This window comes from Musca vetustissima, unplaced genomic scaffold, assembly GCF_032173495.1.
Source record: "Musca vetustissima isolate MV318-11 ecotype Yass unplaced genomic scaffold, APGP_CSIRO_Mvet_v1 utg33277, whole genome shotgun sequence".
Classification (NCBI taxonomy): Eukaryota; Metazoa; Arthropoda; class Insecta; order Diptera; family Muscidae; genus Musca; species Musca vetustissima.
The window spans coordinates 298,635-317,712 of record NW_026881784.1 but is presented as its reverse complement, the minus strand read 5'-3'; the positions used below and the strand labels follow the sequence as shown (position 1 = coordinate 317,712).

Here is a 19,078-nt window from a genome sequence, read left to right as displayed (position 1 = left end):
CGATTTGCACGAAATTTGGCACAGCGTACTGTATTGAGCCTAAATTGATGTGTGCTAAGTTTCGTGAACATCGGTACATATATATATATATATATATATTCGTCCCATTTAAAGTAAATGGTGCACTAAAGTCCCCAAATATTTTTCGATTTGCACGAAATTTTGCACAGCGTACTGAATTGAGCCTAGAATGATGTGTGCTAAATTTCGTGAAGATCAGTTAATATTTATATATAGCTCCCATATATATTTTCGTCCCATTTACGGTAAATGGTGCAACAAAGTCCCTAAACATCTTTCGATTTGCACGACATTTGGTACAGCTTACTGAAATAAGCCTACTAACGTACTGAATTGAGCCCATAATGATGTGTGCTAAGTTTCGTGAAAATATATATTTAAATATAGCTCCCATATATATTTTCGTCCGATTTAAGGTAAATGGTGCACTAAGGTCCCTATATATCTTGCGATTTGCATAGTGTACTGAATTAAGCCTAGAATGATGTGTGCGAAGTTTCGTGAATATCGGTTCAGATTTAGATAGAGCTCCTATATATATTTTCGTCCAATTTAATGTAAATGGTGCACCCAAGACCCTATATATCTTTCGATTTGCTCGAAATTTGGTATAGCTTAATGAAATAAGCCTAGAAAAATGTGTGCTAAGTTTCCTGAAAATCGGTTCAGATTTAGTTATAGTTTTCATAGATAGTTTCGTCCGATTTAAGGTAAATGGTGCAGTAATGTCCCTATATATCTTTCGATTGCACGAAAATTTGGCATATCGTACTGAATTTTGTGAAAATCGGTTCAGATTTAGATATAGCTCCCATATATATTTTCGTCCGATTTAATGTAAATGGTGCACCCAAAACCCTACATATCTTTCGATTTGCACGAAATTTGACACAGCGTTCTAAATTAGGTCTGGATTCATGTCTGCCAAGTTTCGTGGAAATCGGTTCAGATTTGGATATAGCTCACATACATATTCTCGTACGATTTTGTGTAAAGGTTGTACCAAAGCCTCTACATTTCTTTCGATTTGCACGAAATTTGTATAGCGTACTGAATTAAGTCTATAATGATGTGTGTTAAATTTCGTGAAAATTGGTTATGATTTAGATATAGCTCCCATATATATGTTTTCTTCCGATTTAAGGTAAATGGTGTGCCAAAGTCCCTATATACCGTTCGATTTGCACGAAATTTGACTGACTTAAGACTAGAATGATGTGTGTTATTTTTCCTGAAAATGCAGATTTAGATATATCTGCCACATATATATTTTCGTCCGATTTTAGGTAAATGGTGCACCAAAATCCTCCGATTGACACGAAATTTTGCTCAACGTATTCAATTGAGACTAGATTGATTGCGCTTTTTTGTAATGGGTGCAGATGCAGACATAGCTTCCATATATATTTCGGAAGGGTGTCTGATTGATATTATCGAATAGTGTGTTTCAAGTGTGCTATAAATCGATTTACCCAAATTAGTCCCATTGAAATTTAGCATAGGTTGCAGAAAAGCATGTATATGGTTTGATGTTAGTCGGTTCATTTATTGATAGAGATTAAATCAAAACAATTGTTTTTATGGAATTAAAAAAAATTATATTACCCATATGTAGAATATACTCAAAGTGGCCAAGGGTATCATATAGTCGGCCCCGCCCGACTTTACTACTTTCCTTGCTGGTTTTGATTTAGGATATGTAGGGATTTTTTCACACATTACATCTTGAAGATATATATTAAACAAATACTAAAAAGTTTATATATTTTTGACTAACACCAAAAGCTCCCAAACATGTTAAACGAATCACTAATGCCCTCTGTACATCATATATAGTGTTAAGCTGTGAACTTTGTTGGTGAATAGCCACTGAAGCTTTGCAAATCCTCTTAAGCTTGCCGTTGATAAAAGCTCAAACAAAGTTTCAAAAAGTTTTGTTAACGCTTTACAACTGAAAAAGCGTTTACGTAAGTAAAACATAGTCTTCCCCGCACAATTAGGCAAGATATGTATCAGAAAAAGCTACTGACCTAAAAACGTCTATTCAAAATTCCCATAGAGAACATTTTTGAATTCCATAACAACCAGTTTTGTAGTCAAAATAAACAAACTGACAAGAGGAGTCAATAAATTGAGAAATTTTTATATAAATCGTATTTTAAACGACAATAATTTTAATTCTATAGAAAATGTCATTGACGGCCAAAAATTCTTACTGGACACGTGTTGTGGGTGAAATTGAAAAGAAATCTATGCTGAAGACTCGCAAGGAGGCAATCAAAAAATATGACTTCTCGCTGACATTGCCGAAGTCGCTGAAGAAAAGGGTTGCTAAGATTTTGCCATATGAATTTGATGAATACGATAAAAATGTTTTCATTGAAGAATCAACAGTTGAAGCACCACTACAACTGGATGATGAAGAGGATGATGATGACGAGAAGGAAGGTGAAAAGGAAAAGAGAAAGGTAGGTTGTTGCGAAGGTGCTGTTCGGTTCTGTCATTTAGATATTCTCACATTTCTAGCCCGAAGACTTCAATGAAAGTACATGTTCCGAAGTGGAGAGACTTGAACATGAATATCCAAAGTTTGTTTTAAATTTGGAAAAACCTCTGGAATACAAAGGCAAGCCAAAAAAGAAAAATAACTGGCCATCAACGTTTATATGTAAGCCACGTAAAAAACGTGTCTGTTGGGATTCCAAAATTTACGATATGGAATGTAGTATATGGGAGAAGTCACTGGACGAACAGGCAGAACAACTTATGGATGCGGTGAGTAATGCTTAGTTTGGTTAACAACCCTTAACTAAAACCAAAGCGCCACCTCTTCCAGTCAGCTGAACGCTTTACCACATGGATAAATTCACTGGGCAGCAATAGAGATTCGGATATTTCCAAAGAAAAGCTGAAAGCTTTGTTTTCCATTGAAGGTGAACGTAGACTGTTAGCATCGATTATAACCGAACCCAAAGAGGTGAAAGCCATAGCCAAAACTGTGGCAGACAAATGGAATGTGCCAGAGGTGAGTTAGCAAAGAAATCCTCCCCAAATAATGATAACATCCCTTAATATATTTACTTCCGCTATTCTCCTCCAGATGGCAATTGAGCTGAAATATGAAAATTATATTAAAAATCGTTTGAAAAATGTTCCCAAGAAAATTGTAACAGTGGCATTTGGTCGCACCATTCCCGTCAAAGATCGACCATGGCAACCTTCAGAGTTTGATGAACCCATTCAAACGGTATTTCCTGATGAATTGCTGACAATGGAGAAGCTATTTAAGGGCATAACCCATTTACGATCCACGAAATTGTTGGTCGATTTTTATAAGCAACAAAATGAACTTCCACGACCGCATTACTTAGTCAAATCGGGTATGTTCCGGGAGAAGACCAAGGCCCAAACGGCCACTGAAGTTCCGCTGTATGAACGTTTGAAGTTGAAATATTGATACAAAATTGTAATTACGAACATTTCAATAATAATATATTAAATTAATACATGCAAATTTTTTTCTGAAATGTTCCTGCGCAGAATCTTGAAATCAGTAACGGAAGGTCTAAGGAGGAACGGAAACATCAAAGTGTTTTCAGATAAACGTGGATCTTAGGAGAATCGGAAAACAAAAATATATGAAACTTGAAAATTGATAAATCATTAAGTGTGATATGTACCATTAAGAAACTTTGAGTATTTGGAACTCCATTTAAGTTAAATTTGACGACAATATATGTGGGACTATCCACACCGATTATCTCCGTTTTCAATCGGGCGATCTTGTGAAATTGCTATGGAAACTAAGACTTAGTCAAAACTTGGTCTTATACAGAATATGTCCCGCGAAAATGGTTTCCACCCTCCAAGAAATTTTACAAACACATTGGTAGGGATATCCGGTAAAAACGAAAAAAATTAAATAAATAAAAATAAAGTCCCCAAATTTGCCAAATTATAGGCCTTTCGATTGAAACCTGTTCCTAAGAACCCCCAACTACCGAATGTTATATAAGGCCTATACGGAAACGTAGACCGATATATCCCATTTTTAATAAATACCAAACATTCTAGGAGTTCTCCCTTAAATATTGCGATTTCTATCGTGGCTTATTCCACATATAATTTCATTCTGATCACTCGAATAGGTCAGAGATTCCTTGAATATTTCTTCTATGAGTGCTTTTTGTTTAATATTTCATAGTTTCCTTCCAAAATTATCTGAAAGAATCCAAAGTATTTCTCAAAGTTACCTTGAAATTTTACGTAAAAAATCCATGAAGGATTAAAAGTCAGAGATTAATAATTTGTATACCCTTCACCACACTGTGGTACAGGGTATTATGTCTTTGTGCATATGCATGTCCGTCCGTCCATGTATTTTTGGGAACAAAGTGCAGGTCGCATTTATGATCCGATTTGGATGAAATTTGGAATATATCACTTATTTGGCCCAAGGAAGAACCCAATTGAAAATTGGGGAAAATCGTATCAGATTTAGATATAGCTCCCATATATAGTTTCGTCCGATTTTCAGTAAATGGTGCATGAAAACTCCAAAATATGGCCGATTGACACAATTTTGTACAACGTACTGAAGTTACATAGTGTGTGTCAAGTTTTGCTGAAATATGCTCAGATTTGCATAGCTCCCATATATTGCTTCGTCCGATTTCGATTTCGTCCAAAGTATACGATTGACACAAAATTTGTATATCCTACTGTGTGGAAAGATTCTATGAAATCAGTTCAGAAATATAGATATATCTTCCTTATATATTTTCTTCCGATTTTCAATAAATGGAGCACCGAAGCTCCAAAATATGGCCGATTGACACACAATTTTGCACAGCGTACAAATATATTTTCGTCCGTTTTTAATTCAAGAATGTCCCTACAAGATTTCAAGTGAAAATCTCAAGTATTCTTGAAGATTTAGCCGATTTATTGTGTCAGCATCAAGTGACGGCTGAAGGGCTTTTCAAACTTTAAATGTGTTTTTCTCCAAACATTGGTTTTGCGAATGACGGGTACGATAACTCAAAAACTAATAACCCAATCGATTCCAGATTTGTACGTGTTTCTCTGGGAGTGTATAGCTATCGTATGAACTAGGATAAAGCCAATCGGTGAAGAACTTCCTTATTTTTAACTTGGTTTTTGGTCAAAAATCGACGATTTTTCAAAAATATTTTTTTAAGGTCCACCATTTTGTTAATTTTAGAGCGAAATCAATAATCCTTGTTCATACGAGAGCCAGACATGTACTCTTCCTAACACCGTTGGAATTTTCGGATTCCGACGTTCCAGTGAGGAGTTATCATGCCCGCCATCAAAAATAAGGACTTTTATTTAATTACAAAAAACAACAACAAAACAATAATCAATTTTTTTGTAAATTATTTTTTCTTCTCTTTTAAATCTTCAAATATATTTGTGCAGAATTACAAACCTTAACAAGCATTGGTATTGAAAATCTCGAAAAATTTAAATCGTGAATGGGGGGGAGGTTCCCTTAAATCGCGTATTTTATTTTGTCCGATTTATCTAGCTATCCATATGAAAAACGTAGGATAGGTTGCAGAATGGCATGTCTATAATTGATTTAAGTCGTTTCACAGTTAGATAAATATCCAATATTTCAGTTTATACAATATCATGTTAATGGCTCTTCAAAAATGTGACGTTTATATGGATGCATCAGTCGGCTTCGTCCGACTTTACTACATTCCTTACTGGTTTAGAGTTAAGAATGTCTTTAAATCCTTCTTTCAAAAATCCAGAGATTCTTTGAAAACATCTTTCTTCTTTAATAAACCACAAGTATAGTTAAAATATCAATGTAAAATTCAAGCTTATAATTTTGGAAGTCTTAATAAACTCAACGTTTATTGTTCTGTAAATTTCCAAAAAAAAATATTTCAATTCATAAAAAATAGTTGCATTCGTACCTTCTTCTTGCTACGTTATCCCTTTTTTTCATTTGTTACTAATTTGTATTTGTACCTCATATAAATTAAAACTTGTGCAAAAAAAGATATTAAATATTAAATTAATAATGTTGTTTAAACTAATTGTGGAATAAAATCAATTTACAAGCACTATTAACAAACACCAGTGCAAACACTACAAATGCATTTGCACGAAAGCAAAGCATAAAAATAACCAGTAAGGAAAGTAGTAAAGTCGGACGGGGCCGACTATATGATACCCTTCACCACTATGGGTATATTAAACAGGACTATTAGCATGAACTTGAATGAAATAAAATATGTGATATTTATCTAAATGTGAATCTACGTAGATCTATCCATAAAGTATGTAAATCGACTTCAAACAAATATAAATAGGTCATCCGTTGGGCTATGTCTGTACTTCTAGAAAACGAAACTACATAATTCTATGCTCAATTTTGTACGTTGTGCAAAATTTGATGTCAAACTGACTAACATGAGGAGTTTGATGCCCAATTTACTTGAAATCGGGCCAAATATTAAGCGATTTCGAACAAACTTGTCACAGGATACGTTATACTAATTTCAGAACGTTTTGTTCCTATTGGTTCCTTGGTGCGTCAAGTACTTAAAATCAATCTATAATAAAAGGGAGCTATACCTAAATGTGGACCGATTTTCACGAAACAACGCAGACATCAATCTAGGCTCAATTCAGTACGTTATGCCAAACTTCGTGCAAATCGAAAGATATATAGGGACTTTGGGGCACCATTTACATGAAATCGGACGAAACTATATGGGAGATATATCTAAATCAGGACCGATTTTCATGAAACTTAGCAGACATCCTTCTAGACTCAATTCAATACGTTATGCCAAATTTCGTGCAAATCGAAAGATATATAGGGACTTTGGGGCACCATTTACATGAAATCGGACGAAACTATATATGGGAGCTATATCTAAATCTGGACCGATTTTCACGAAACTTTGCAGACATCATTCTAGACCTAAATGATTAGGTTGTACCAAATTTCGTGCATATCGAAAGATATATAGGGACTTTGGGGCACCATTTACATGAAATCGGACGAAACTATATATGGGAGATATATCTAAATCAGGACCGATTTTCATGAAACTTGGCAGACATCATTCTAGGCTCAATTCAGTACGTTATGCCAAATTTCGTGGAAATCGAATGATATATAGGGACTTTGGGGCACCATTTACATGAAATCGGACGAAACTATATATGGGAGCTATATCTAAATCTGGACCGATTTTCTCTAAACTTGGCAGAAATCACTCTAGGCTTAATTCAGTACGTTATGCCAAATTTCGTGCAAATCAAAAAATAAATAGGGAATTTGGGGCACCATTTACATGAAATCGGACGAACCTATATATGGGAGCTATATCTAAATCTGGACCGATTTTCTCGAAACTTGGCAGACATCACTCTAGGCTTAATTCAGTACGTTATGCCAAATTTCGTGTTAATCAAAAGATATATAGGGACTTTGGGGCACCACTTACCTGAAATCGGACGAAACTATATATGGGAGCTATATCTAAATCTGGACCGATTTTCACGAAACTTGGCAGACATCATTATAGGCCTAAATGATTAGCCTGTACCAAATTTCGTGCAAATCGAAAGATATATAGGGACCGTTTACATTAAATCGGTTAAATATATATATGGGAGCTATATCTAAATCTGAACCGATTTTTCCCAATTTCAATAGGGTTCGTCCTTGGGCCGAATAAGTGACCTTTGCCAAATTTCATCCAATTCGGATCATAAATGCGACTTTGTTTACAATTTAACATGGACAGACAGACGGACGGACGGACGGACGGACATGCATAAATCGACTTAGAAAGTGATTCTATGCATATTCTCAAAAGGAACCATGGGTCTATCTCGATTATTTTTGCCTGTTACAAACATATGCACAAAGACATAATACCCTGTACCACAGTGTGGTGAAGGGTATAAAAATGTGATAAAACATACAAATATGAACGTTAACAGGCTGCGATGATAAGGATGCTGATGATGGACTGGCTGACTGACTGACTGATGCGGTTGATAACTTAATTTGTGCGCAGCAATTGGGAAAAGAGGACCGAGTTTTTATAACAGAATATCAGTTTGTCGTCAGTGCAATATGAAATCAGTTATAGGAACACACACTCATACACGGCGAAAACGGAAGCTAAATGCTTAGTATGAACATTGCAGCAACAACATCAAACATCAGCAGCCACCAATATAATTCAGTTAACATTACCATACCGCTACGCTATGACAGACAACAAAAAGACGCCAAGGGAATGCAAAATGAAATGCAATTTTCACAAGTTTTCATTGAATGTGGTCTTCGCTCTAATAGGCTCGACTATTAATGATGAATGGGTGTGTGTGTGTGTTGGTTGGTATGTGTGTCCACGTGGTACGTTTATGGAAATGTTACCTCCCGGCAAGTGGCATTAGAGCATTGTTCGATGAAATCTGTGTATGTGTATGTGAAATATGTGTGTGATGCTACTACTGCTGTTATAGACTCCTAATGTAGTTCATAAATGCAATTATGACGAGATATTGAACTATCCTTATTATCCTGTTGTTGCCGTTGCATATTTACAGTGTGCAAATTAATCTAATAAATAAACACAATAGACATGTTCGACAAACCGATAGACAAACAGACAGCCAGATAGGCAGGCTTGGTGGACAGACAGACAGACGGACACATTGTAGTATAAGTCTATTACATCTGTTGAAACGTGAAAAACGTGTTGTATATGCTTGTGGGTGAGTGGCTGTGTTTGTTCGTATGTCTGTTTTCATATCAAGGTTTTGTTGGTGTTGTTGTTCTCATTTTATGTGACTTCCTTTGATTGCACTTTATTCTCCGTTTATGGCTGTGGTCATATTAATGTATAAATTTAAAATTGTATTATGGACAACATAACAAAACGCTTAAATGCAATGTCATTGGACGTAAAAGCTCTAATGGCAAATCTATAAGGGATGAATATGAGATATTTCATTGATAAATTTTTACTAATAAAAAAGTGGAAAATTGAGTTTATCTTTGAAAAAGATGGGGTTTGGCCATAGTTTTAGAACAATTTAATCCTGTTGATTGGTCTGTTGAAATAGAGGCTTTTTATACCCTTCACCACACTGTGGTACAGGGTATTATGTCTTTGTGCATATGTTTGTAACAGGCAAAAATAATCGAGATAGACCCATGGTTCCTTTTGAGAAAATGCATAGAATAACTTTCTGAGTCGATTTATGCATGTCCGTCTGTCCGTCCGTCCGTCCGTCCATGTATTTTTGTTAACAAAGTACAGGTCGCATTTATGATCCGATTTGAATGAAATTTGTCTCAGGTCACTTAATTGGCCCAAGGACGAACCCTATTGAAATTGGAGAAAATCGGTCCACGTTTAGGCATAGCTCCCATATAAGGGTACCCCCAAATTTTCGGTATTTTGAGGTTCTTGAGCGCGTTTTTTAACTGAATTCGCTGAAATTTGGTACTTTGAGTTCTTATTAGGAAGCAAATCTCCCTACCAAAATTATAAATAAAGGTCCATTTTTTCGGATAACCCCCATATAAGGGTAACCCAAATTGTCGGTATTTTCGGGTTCTTGAGCTCGTTTTATAACTGAATTCTCGGAAATTTTGTCCATTGGGTTCTTATTGCGTACCAAATTACTCCACTAAAAATTATAAATATAGGTCCAGTTTTTCTGGTAGTCCCCATATAACGGTACCCCCAAATTTTTGATATTTTGGGGGTTCTGGTCGTATTTTTCGACCGAATTGACTGTAATTTAGTACATCGAGTTCTTATTAGGTAGCAAATCTCTCAAATATAAATTATAAATATAGGGCAAATTTTTCGGATAGCCCCCATATAAGGGTACCCCCAATTTTCGGTATTTGGGGTTCTTGAACCAAATTCTTGTTATACCCTTCACCACACTGTGGTACAGGGTATTATGTCTTTGTGCATATGTTTGTAACAGCAAAAGGAAACGAGATAGGCACATGGTTCCTTTTGAGAATATGCATAGAATCACTTTTTAAGTCGATTAATGCATGTCCGTCTGTCCGTCCGTCCATGTATTTTTGTTAACAAAGTACAGGTCGCATTCGTGATCCGATTTGGACGAAATTTGTCACAGTTCACTTATTTGGCCCAAAGACGAACCCTATTGAAATTGGGAAAAATCGGTTAAGATTTAGATATAGCTCCCATATATATTTTCGTCTGATTTTATGTGAATGGTGCACCAAAGTCCCTATATATCCTTCTATTTGTATGGATTTAGCAAAAGAACACAAAATGTGGCCATGTGACAAGTTTCGATGAAATCGGTTTAGATTTCGATATTTTGCTTTTAATTTATTTACATAATATTGTCCCATTGTAAGAAGCAACTCTATATCTGACCAAAATTAAGTATAGGTTGCAGAATGACATGTTTAATTTCATGTTAATGGTCCTTCAAAAATGCGACGTCTGTTAGGATCCCATCTATTGAATATACCCAAAGAGGTGAAGGGTATCATATAGTCGGCCTCTTCCGACTTTACTACTTTCCTTGCTGGTTTAAATATGGATCTCTCTTTCTTGATCGCGAAGATATTTCCTCAAATGCATGGGCGGTTGTTATCTATCGGTTCGGATGGTTGTACCACATTATACTTTTATGGCGCAAAGAAAGAACCTTCGTTTTCTTATGTAAATGGTTTATCGGTGTCATGAGGATTAATTTACAGGATTATTATTTTTGTACCCCCCACCAAACTGTGGTACAGGGTATTATGACTTTGTGCATATGTTTGTAACAGGCAAAATGATCGAGAACCATGGGTCTAGGTTCCTTTTGAAAGTACAGGTCGCATTTATGATCCGATTTGGATAAAATTTGGCACAGTTCTCTTATTTGGCCCATATATAGTTTCGTCGGATTTTTTGTGAATGATGCACAAAACTCCCAATATTTGTCCGATTCTTACAACATTCTGCACAGAGTACTGAATTAGGTTCAGACTGCGAAGTTTTGTTAAAATCGGTTCAGATTTAGATATAGCTCCCGTATGTGGCTTTGTCCGATCTTTTGTGGATGATACACCAATATTTGTCCTATTGGGACAAAATGTTGCATATCGAATGCAATTGAAGAAAAAAATAATGTGTGATAAGGTTTGTTGAAATCGGTTCAGATGTTCATATAGATCTTATATACATTTTCGTTCGATTTTATGCAAATGGTGCACTGATGGTAGTGTCGCAACTTGCCTGACTTCAGTTGCGACACTACCACGCCCATATTTCAGACTTTGCGAACTACTTGGTTGAGTAACGAAAAAATGGAAACATTTGTAAGTACTCTACTGTATTTCATACAGGTACTTCAACATCATAACTTTGGTTCCATCTGGGACCAAGCGCCTTGGATTATTGTGTGCTCCCGATAACACGTGGAAAATCTGTCGCTCTTAGGTGCTCTGTGAATTGCCAATTAAAATATTGCTCCCACCTCTTCAGATTTGTCACCTCAACGCGATTAAATGAAACAGATGTCTCATCCTTTCTTCCTAGATTATAGAGCATGTACCACAAGTTATTTATTCCATGTTTTAACACTTCATTTATGAATGCCGTCTAATTTGTTGACTTCTTTGTAAGAAACCTGATTCTGGTGTCTGTAGGGTGTGTAAGTCGAAAGTCTTAAAGCTTGTTTGCTAATACCACCGCTTGAATTTTTAAATGTTGTTCGGGTATTCGATACGATTTCTTCGGTGTTAGTGGCAGTGGTCCTGATTACGGAGAAGCTAGGTAATCTGAAGGCGACGATGATGATCTAGGATACGATGACGACTCGCTGGTCTTACATAGGCGCAGCACGATTCTATGTAGACCCTTCCCTTGTACTTCTGTACCCGGCTTAAACAGTTATTGAATTTTACACATTATATCCATAAATTGCCTCTCTCCGATATAGCAGAACAATTGTTCCAGCTTGGATCAGGAGAATCTGGTACAATCATTGCAGGCAATGTTGTTCTTAGACTATTGTAGTCTAAGAGCAACATTGCCTGCAATCGTTATAGGCTACAATAATAATGGGAAGATGAGACAATTTTACAAATATTTAGGGTTTATCGTCAATAAAGAAGCATGTCTACGTTTGTCCATGCCATACTGCGGAAATGGGATAAATCAGATTAGCAATAAAGTATTGTATTATACCTCTATATCTTGGATTGCTTAAATTAGATAGACAACTTTATAAATATTGTGCATATAGGCCCACATTTCGCATGTTCCGAACCTTAATTCTCGCAGTTATCTTGTGACAACAAAAGTTTATTTTGGGGACATTAAAACCTCCCCTGTGGAAGTTGATAAATTATTAAAAATTCGAATTGAAAATTAGTTTTTTTATAAAGGAAAAAATAGTCGATCAAAGTAAATCTTGTCCAGAATTTGTATTTGCATGTCAGTATGTACATAATATTAACTCGTTCAGATATGGTACCATTTACATCAAACGATAAGCAGAACCATCGAAAAAAGGAAAAATGTACATATGTTTCATGGAGGACAATAAAGAAAAAATATGATCAAATGTCAGATGTCTATCAAGTGACTACTGCTTTCATAAAGTATGTAATGTTTCTTTGTAGTCTTCGTGGTATTTAGTGTATGTCTACTGTCTATCATACAAAGTTCTTGACATCGCCATATTACATCGAAACAGTGGTTTTGATTATTTTGAAAAACTCAACAGTTATACTCAACGTACGTCTTTTTGATGTTTTTTATGGTCGGGCGGGACATTGAGCCTTTCGAAGACGAGATGGGATCAGATCAAAGCCATCGAGTTCCGGACAAACATATATTTTCAAAACAAAGCTTCGTTGCGAAACAGGAAACAAACATTTTAAAGTAGTCCCGTATAACGGCAATTTGGGAAGTGTGGTAATTTTGTGTAGCCCCCACAATTCGTTACACTGAGTATTTCGGACGTTGCCAGTCAATTTCGATATATTCAACATGAGTTTTCTCCTCCAAGCTGCGATGGATTTTGGATATTTTTAATATCCACAAAGTTTGGCCCGGCTGAATTAGTTTCCGAATTTAGTTTCCGTTTGTACTCCGACACACATCCGAAAGGTAGGATAAGTTCGAAGAGTGAAATTTTTTGTTCATGTTTTCCATCTCCCACAACTATTGAAGAGGTCATCAGCAATTGTATAGTATAGGTTAGTATAGGTAGTATAGGTTCGCCAAAATTATTTTATCCCATAATCACAAGAAAAACTACTGTTTCAACAATGGCCACCGTTCTGTTGCATTGTCTTCACTCTTTATTAACGCTGTCACTCTTAACAAATGTCATGTGTACGAGTATATCAGCGCCAGTGTAAACTCTAAATATGTTATCATCGAAATGTGAATAGTGGAGATGACAACAGCATTCATGGGCGTTTAAAAGCTTACAAAAGCAAGGCACGCCGACTATACTATGTTGCGAATTGATTGTAATGTCATTATCCACATGGACAGCACAAACGTACACACAAACACTCACATGACATAAGGAATAATTGTAAATGTAATGGTCTATCAATAGTATTGAAGTGTTACGCTCTTACAAATGTTGCACAATAGCGAGAAGTCATTGTTCTTAAATCAAATAATTGCAGATAGCACATGAATATAACAGATTCACATTTTGATTCAAAGTACATTTACACAGCTCATTAACACCACAGGATATGTGTGTGAGGATACTCAAACCCTCATACGCATATGTGAATACCGATGTGTGCACGATGAAGGAATACAGCCTTGTATCGCTACATTGGTTGTTGGTATTGGTTTAGGTCATAAGTTAAATGTGTTACAGGGAATTTCTTACGTGATTAGCTATTAATTAATTATGTTTCGAATAATTTTGCTCACACACATGTACCACATGCACCTGAGAATCAGAATGTCTTGCATTTAGGCCTAAATGAAAGCAACACATACAAACATACGTTACACTCCAGGTTTTCCTCAACTACAAATGTGATATAGGCATTTACACGTTCATGTTATACACCAGAGAATTGGTCAAATTTTAATTGAATGAATTGGCAGAATTTCGTAAAGCTTATATATTGGAAGCATGCACTTTAATGTTCGTAATAGGTTTAAGAATTTCCCAAAAATTTAAGAAGATTTTATGAATTCAGTTGGAGTATGTAATGTGAAGTCAAAATCACTTGATTTTTGAAATGATGAAAGGAAAGGATATTTGCTTAAACATGAAATTGAGAAAAGGTTAAGCATTTAAAAACAATTGGATTCACAAAGAAAATATATAAATAATGTGATCAGAATATTTCAAATGTTGATTTTTAGAAAGAATATTTTTCAGGCCATATGACTGGATTTTTAAGGAATATTTTTCGGGGTTTTCCGCAGCCAAAGGCAATGTTTTTTAATAAAGTTTATTAAGGATCTTAAGCGTTGAAGGATTACCAGGGATTTTACGGCTACAAGCACGGATTAAAAAAAGACAAATTTTCAAGATATATGAGGGATATAAGCGTCGATTTTCTTAAGGATATTCTTAAGGAATATCACGCGTGGCTTTTTTAAAGACAAATTCTCAAGGAGTATAAGCGTGGATTTTTAAAGATAAATTCTCAAGGGATATCAGGCACATAAACGTGGATTTTTTAGAAGACAAATTCTCAGGGAATATCAGGGATAAAAGCGTGGAGTTTTTAAAGAAAAATTCTCAGGGAATATCAGGGATAATAGCGTGGAATTTTTAAAGAAAAATTCTCAAGGCATATAAGGGATATAAGCATGGATTTTTTAAAAACAAATTCTCTAGGAAATTCATGGATATAAGAAATTCTCAAGGAATATTGGGAATGTAAGCATTTTAAAAGACATATTTTCAAGGAATATCAGGCATATTAGCGTGAATTTTTAAAGAAAAATTCTCAAGGAATATCAGTGTCAAAAATATGTTTGAATAATTTTCACGAAATATCAGGGATATAAGCTTGGATTTTTAAAGACAAATTCTCAAGGAATGTCAAGTTGAAAAACATGGATTGTTTAAATACAAATTCTCAAGGAATATCAGGGTCAACAACTTGGATTTTTTCAAGACAAATTCTCAAGGAATATCAGGGATGCTAACGTGGATTTAAAAAAAAAAACTTTTTCAAGGATTACAAGAGCTGTAAGTGTGATTATTCCCTTCATCACAATGTGGTACAGGATATTATATATATGTGTATATGTTTGTAACAGCAAAAGGAAACGAGATAGAAAAATGTTACTTTTGAAAATATGCATAGAACCACTTTTTGAGACGTCCGTCAGTCCATGTTAAATTGTTAACAATTTGGCATAACGTACTAAATTGAGTCTAGAATGTTGTGTGTTAAGTTTCGAGAAAATCGGCTCTGATTTAGATATAGCTCCCATATATATGTGCCTCCGATTTTATGTAAATGGTGTACCACAGCCTCTATATATTATTCGATTTGCACGAAAATTGGCATGGCGTACTAATTTTCCCGAAAAATCGGTTCAAATTTAGATACAGCTCCCATATATATGTTCGTCTGATTTTATGTAAATGGTGTACCACATCCTCATATATCTTTCGAAGTGCACTAAATTTGGCAAGGCGTACTGAATTAAACTGGAATGATGTGTGTTAGGTTTCGAGAAAATCGTTTCAGATTTAGATATAGCTTCCACATATAAATTTTCGTCCGATTTTAGGTAAATGGTGCACCAAACTCCTAATGTTTGTCCGATTAACACGAAATTTTGCACAACGTGTCAACTTGAGACTAGAATGACGTTATAGCATTCAAATATATTTCGAACGGGTGTCTGTTTGACATTAACGACTATTAATGTGCCCGACTATAAATTTCCCCGAATGAAATTAAATTTAGCATATGTTACCGAAAGGCATGTGTATGTTCCCTCGAGCGAACATTGACGTGAAATTGTTAGGAAACATATGTACAATATACCCAAAGGTGTGAAGGGTATCATATAGTCGGCTCAGTCCGACTTTACTTCTTTCCTTACTGGTTTTAAAGGTAAATTTTCAAGAATTATTAGCGGAACTTCGAAAGACAAAATTTCAAGGTTTGTCAGAGCTAAAAACTATATTTTCCAACTGAAGTGGTGGAAAAAAGTTTTTGCAGGTTCGGCCCATTATCGACATTTTGGATGTTTTGGCTGCATTTTCCCATTGAAGTGGCTATATTTTAGCGGAACTTCGAAAGACAAAATTTCAAGGTTTGTCAGAGCTAAAAACTATATTTTCCAACTGAAGTGGTGGAAAAAAGTTTTTGCAGGTTCGGCCCATTATCGACATTTTGGATGTTTTGGCTGCATTTTCCCATTGAAGTGGCTATAATTTGGCATTTTGGGTTTTTGGAGGATGAAACACATTTATTTTATTACAAGTTTTGGTATTGTTTCCATTCAAATCTCTCCCCTTTTTCGATCATTTTAATTTGATATTTAGCCACATTTTCCCATGTTATTCGGCATTCAGGATTCTAGGAATACGAAAAATATATGTAGAGGAAATATTCAATAATTTTTCTAATTTTCTTATTTACCTGCAAAAGAAAATGGTAAAAAGAGAATTAGTCGAATTTCCCTGCCAAAGTAGTGGTAATTTGTCATTGTCAAATGGCAAATCATCTGCGATGCATGTATATCTTTTGGGTAAGTAGTCATGTAGAAAAGGATTCGGTATTTGGAAGATTTTAGCACCGATATAGTTGTACTTTGGAATTCAATAATTGGTGAATAAATACTTATTTCCAGAAAGTTTTCAATATATTAATATTGTTGATGGCTCCCATATGAAGGCCCTACTCACATTATAGCAGCCACATATTTATTTTATTAATTATTATTATGTATTAAATGCGAATGTTTAATTAACAATTATAATTTTAATTATGTTTATGTGTATCTTTTATTGACACTTGCTGTAATAATTATTTAATCTTCGCTTGTGACAATTTATCACTCAGAACATTGTATTATCACTCAAAAGAGTTTTCGTTTAACTGTTTGATCAATACTCACTCATTTATATAATCTCACTCCCTTTTTCTTATTTTATTATTGTTCATTACTCATTTTTACCTATATAAGTCAGAACAATGGAATAATTTTAAATTTATAATCATTCCTGTTTAACTATTGACTAATAAACATCATTCCCAAAAACTAAGCGGAGTGTTTCTTTTATTATAACACCTCAGTCAATAGATTTTGGAAAATAATCCAGCTTAGAGGTTCATCTTTCGGTTGGGATTTTTTTTTCTATAAATATAATTTATTAAGAAAGATTATGATCCAGCCTTTACGTTAATCGTTTGGCCTGAGATCTAATCTAAAATATAATATAATTAATTATTTTTATAACTGAGAAGGGACTAAGGATAACCCCCTTCTACAACAGTTCGGTAGGTCGAAGTTCCTAGACTTCCATCCTGAGTGTTACATCAGAAGCTCTAGTTCCATGTGTGGATGGAATCTTCACTTTCCAAAAAATTATTGTCACATGCCAATAAATTTCACACAAATCTGCATCTTCCCCAAAAACGTTGATATGTTGACCACTACATAAATATACATCAAAAGAACCATTTTTAGATTGACACATCCTTTACGATTCATTAGATTTCATTTCACATGAGTGCAAATAATAATAAACCCGGAAAAACGAGCAACCAAACTTCTAATTAGACAATAACCAAAATCTATAGTCTATAAATATTTGCAAGCATTCAAGTGTAACCTCCATTCCTAGCACTGCAAATATCCTTCATCGAAATTACAAATCTGATAACTAAACTAAAGTTGTGGCACACTTCAATAACCGGAAATAGACACATGTTTTGTAAATAATCCTTTAGTGATGGACAGTGGGAGAGACAGTATGCAAACAAACTTTAACCCCTTTATCCGTTAGTTCAAGTTGTTTAACGAAGGTATTCATCAGCTAACATGTCACTTTGAAGCGTTCGATAGCGCTAATATAAGGGTGAGAACGAGTAAGGGAATACTACTTAGATGACGAGTGACACGCTCCATTGTAGTCATTGAAACGGAAACATAGCCACAAGTTTATATTTAGATAGAACGGTCAACTAACAATTGGACACTTATTGGACAGCAGGCTCATATCGCCGGTGATGAAGATGACATGAGCCTATGCTAGTTGTCAAAAGAGTTCGATCGCTTCATTTGAATTACTTTTGTGGGTTTGAGTTCATTACATGGTCACTTCGCAGCCACTAATCGGAAGATGTTGGCACTTTATTTGAAACAATATGAGGGTTTGAGGAAAAGGATGAAAATTATCGATTTCAAATTTTAACAAACTTCAATGGTATTTTATTTTAAAGGTCGGAGGCTTGTAACAGTATATACATTTGTTTGAAGACCTGAAGTAGAAAAAAAATATTAACAAGAACGAGTTTGTATATTTTTTTAGAATTTAACTCTGCGTATTTCGAGCTGGTGTTCTTATCTTATCTTCATCACATGTAGTGTTGAAATGTTAACTTTCATAGTAAAGAAAATATTCCAAATTCAAACGTATGTCTGTGATTTACATCAGACAATAACTCAATTGTTCCCCAAACCGACAGTCTGAATGTCATTCAACTGAATGTCATTCAATTTTGGAAAATCAATTATGAATGTAAAAAAATATTGAAATTCATTCAACATTAATTGGTTTTTAAATGAATCTTTTTTTTTTTGCTTGCTGCCTCATAAACGATTCATAGCCAGTGGACTTTAGTGACGATGATAAGGCAACACATTCACATTTACTACATCAGGATACTCATACATCGTTTAACTGTCTCCTACAATCCCACATAGCAATGCATGTCCATATGTATTTTACATGAGTTACATAAAAGTCACAATGACATCGAGTGAATAACAAATGAAAAAAATCCATTGGTGTTAAACCTGTTGCTTGAAACAAT

The 19,078-nt window shown here is 34.9% G+C and overlaps 1 protein-coding gene across 1 annotated transcript; it reads left to right on the top strand.

The window, feature by feature from the left end:
- Window positions 1-2,210: 2,210 nt before the first annotated feature.
- LOC133327783 (uncharacterized) lies at window positions 2,211-3,478 on the top strand. The gene is made up of 4 exons (XM_061536320.1): window positions 2,211-2,493; window positions 2,555-2,796; window positions 2,858-3,046; window positions 3,122-3,478. The coding sequence occupies exons 1-4, from the start codon at window positions 2,211-2,213 to the stop codon at window positions 3,476-3,478; spliced, it is 1,071 nt and encodes a 356-aa protein (XP_061392304.1).
- Window positions 3,479-19,078: the final 15,600 nt, after the last annotated feature.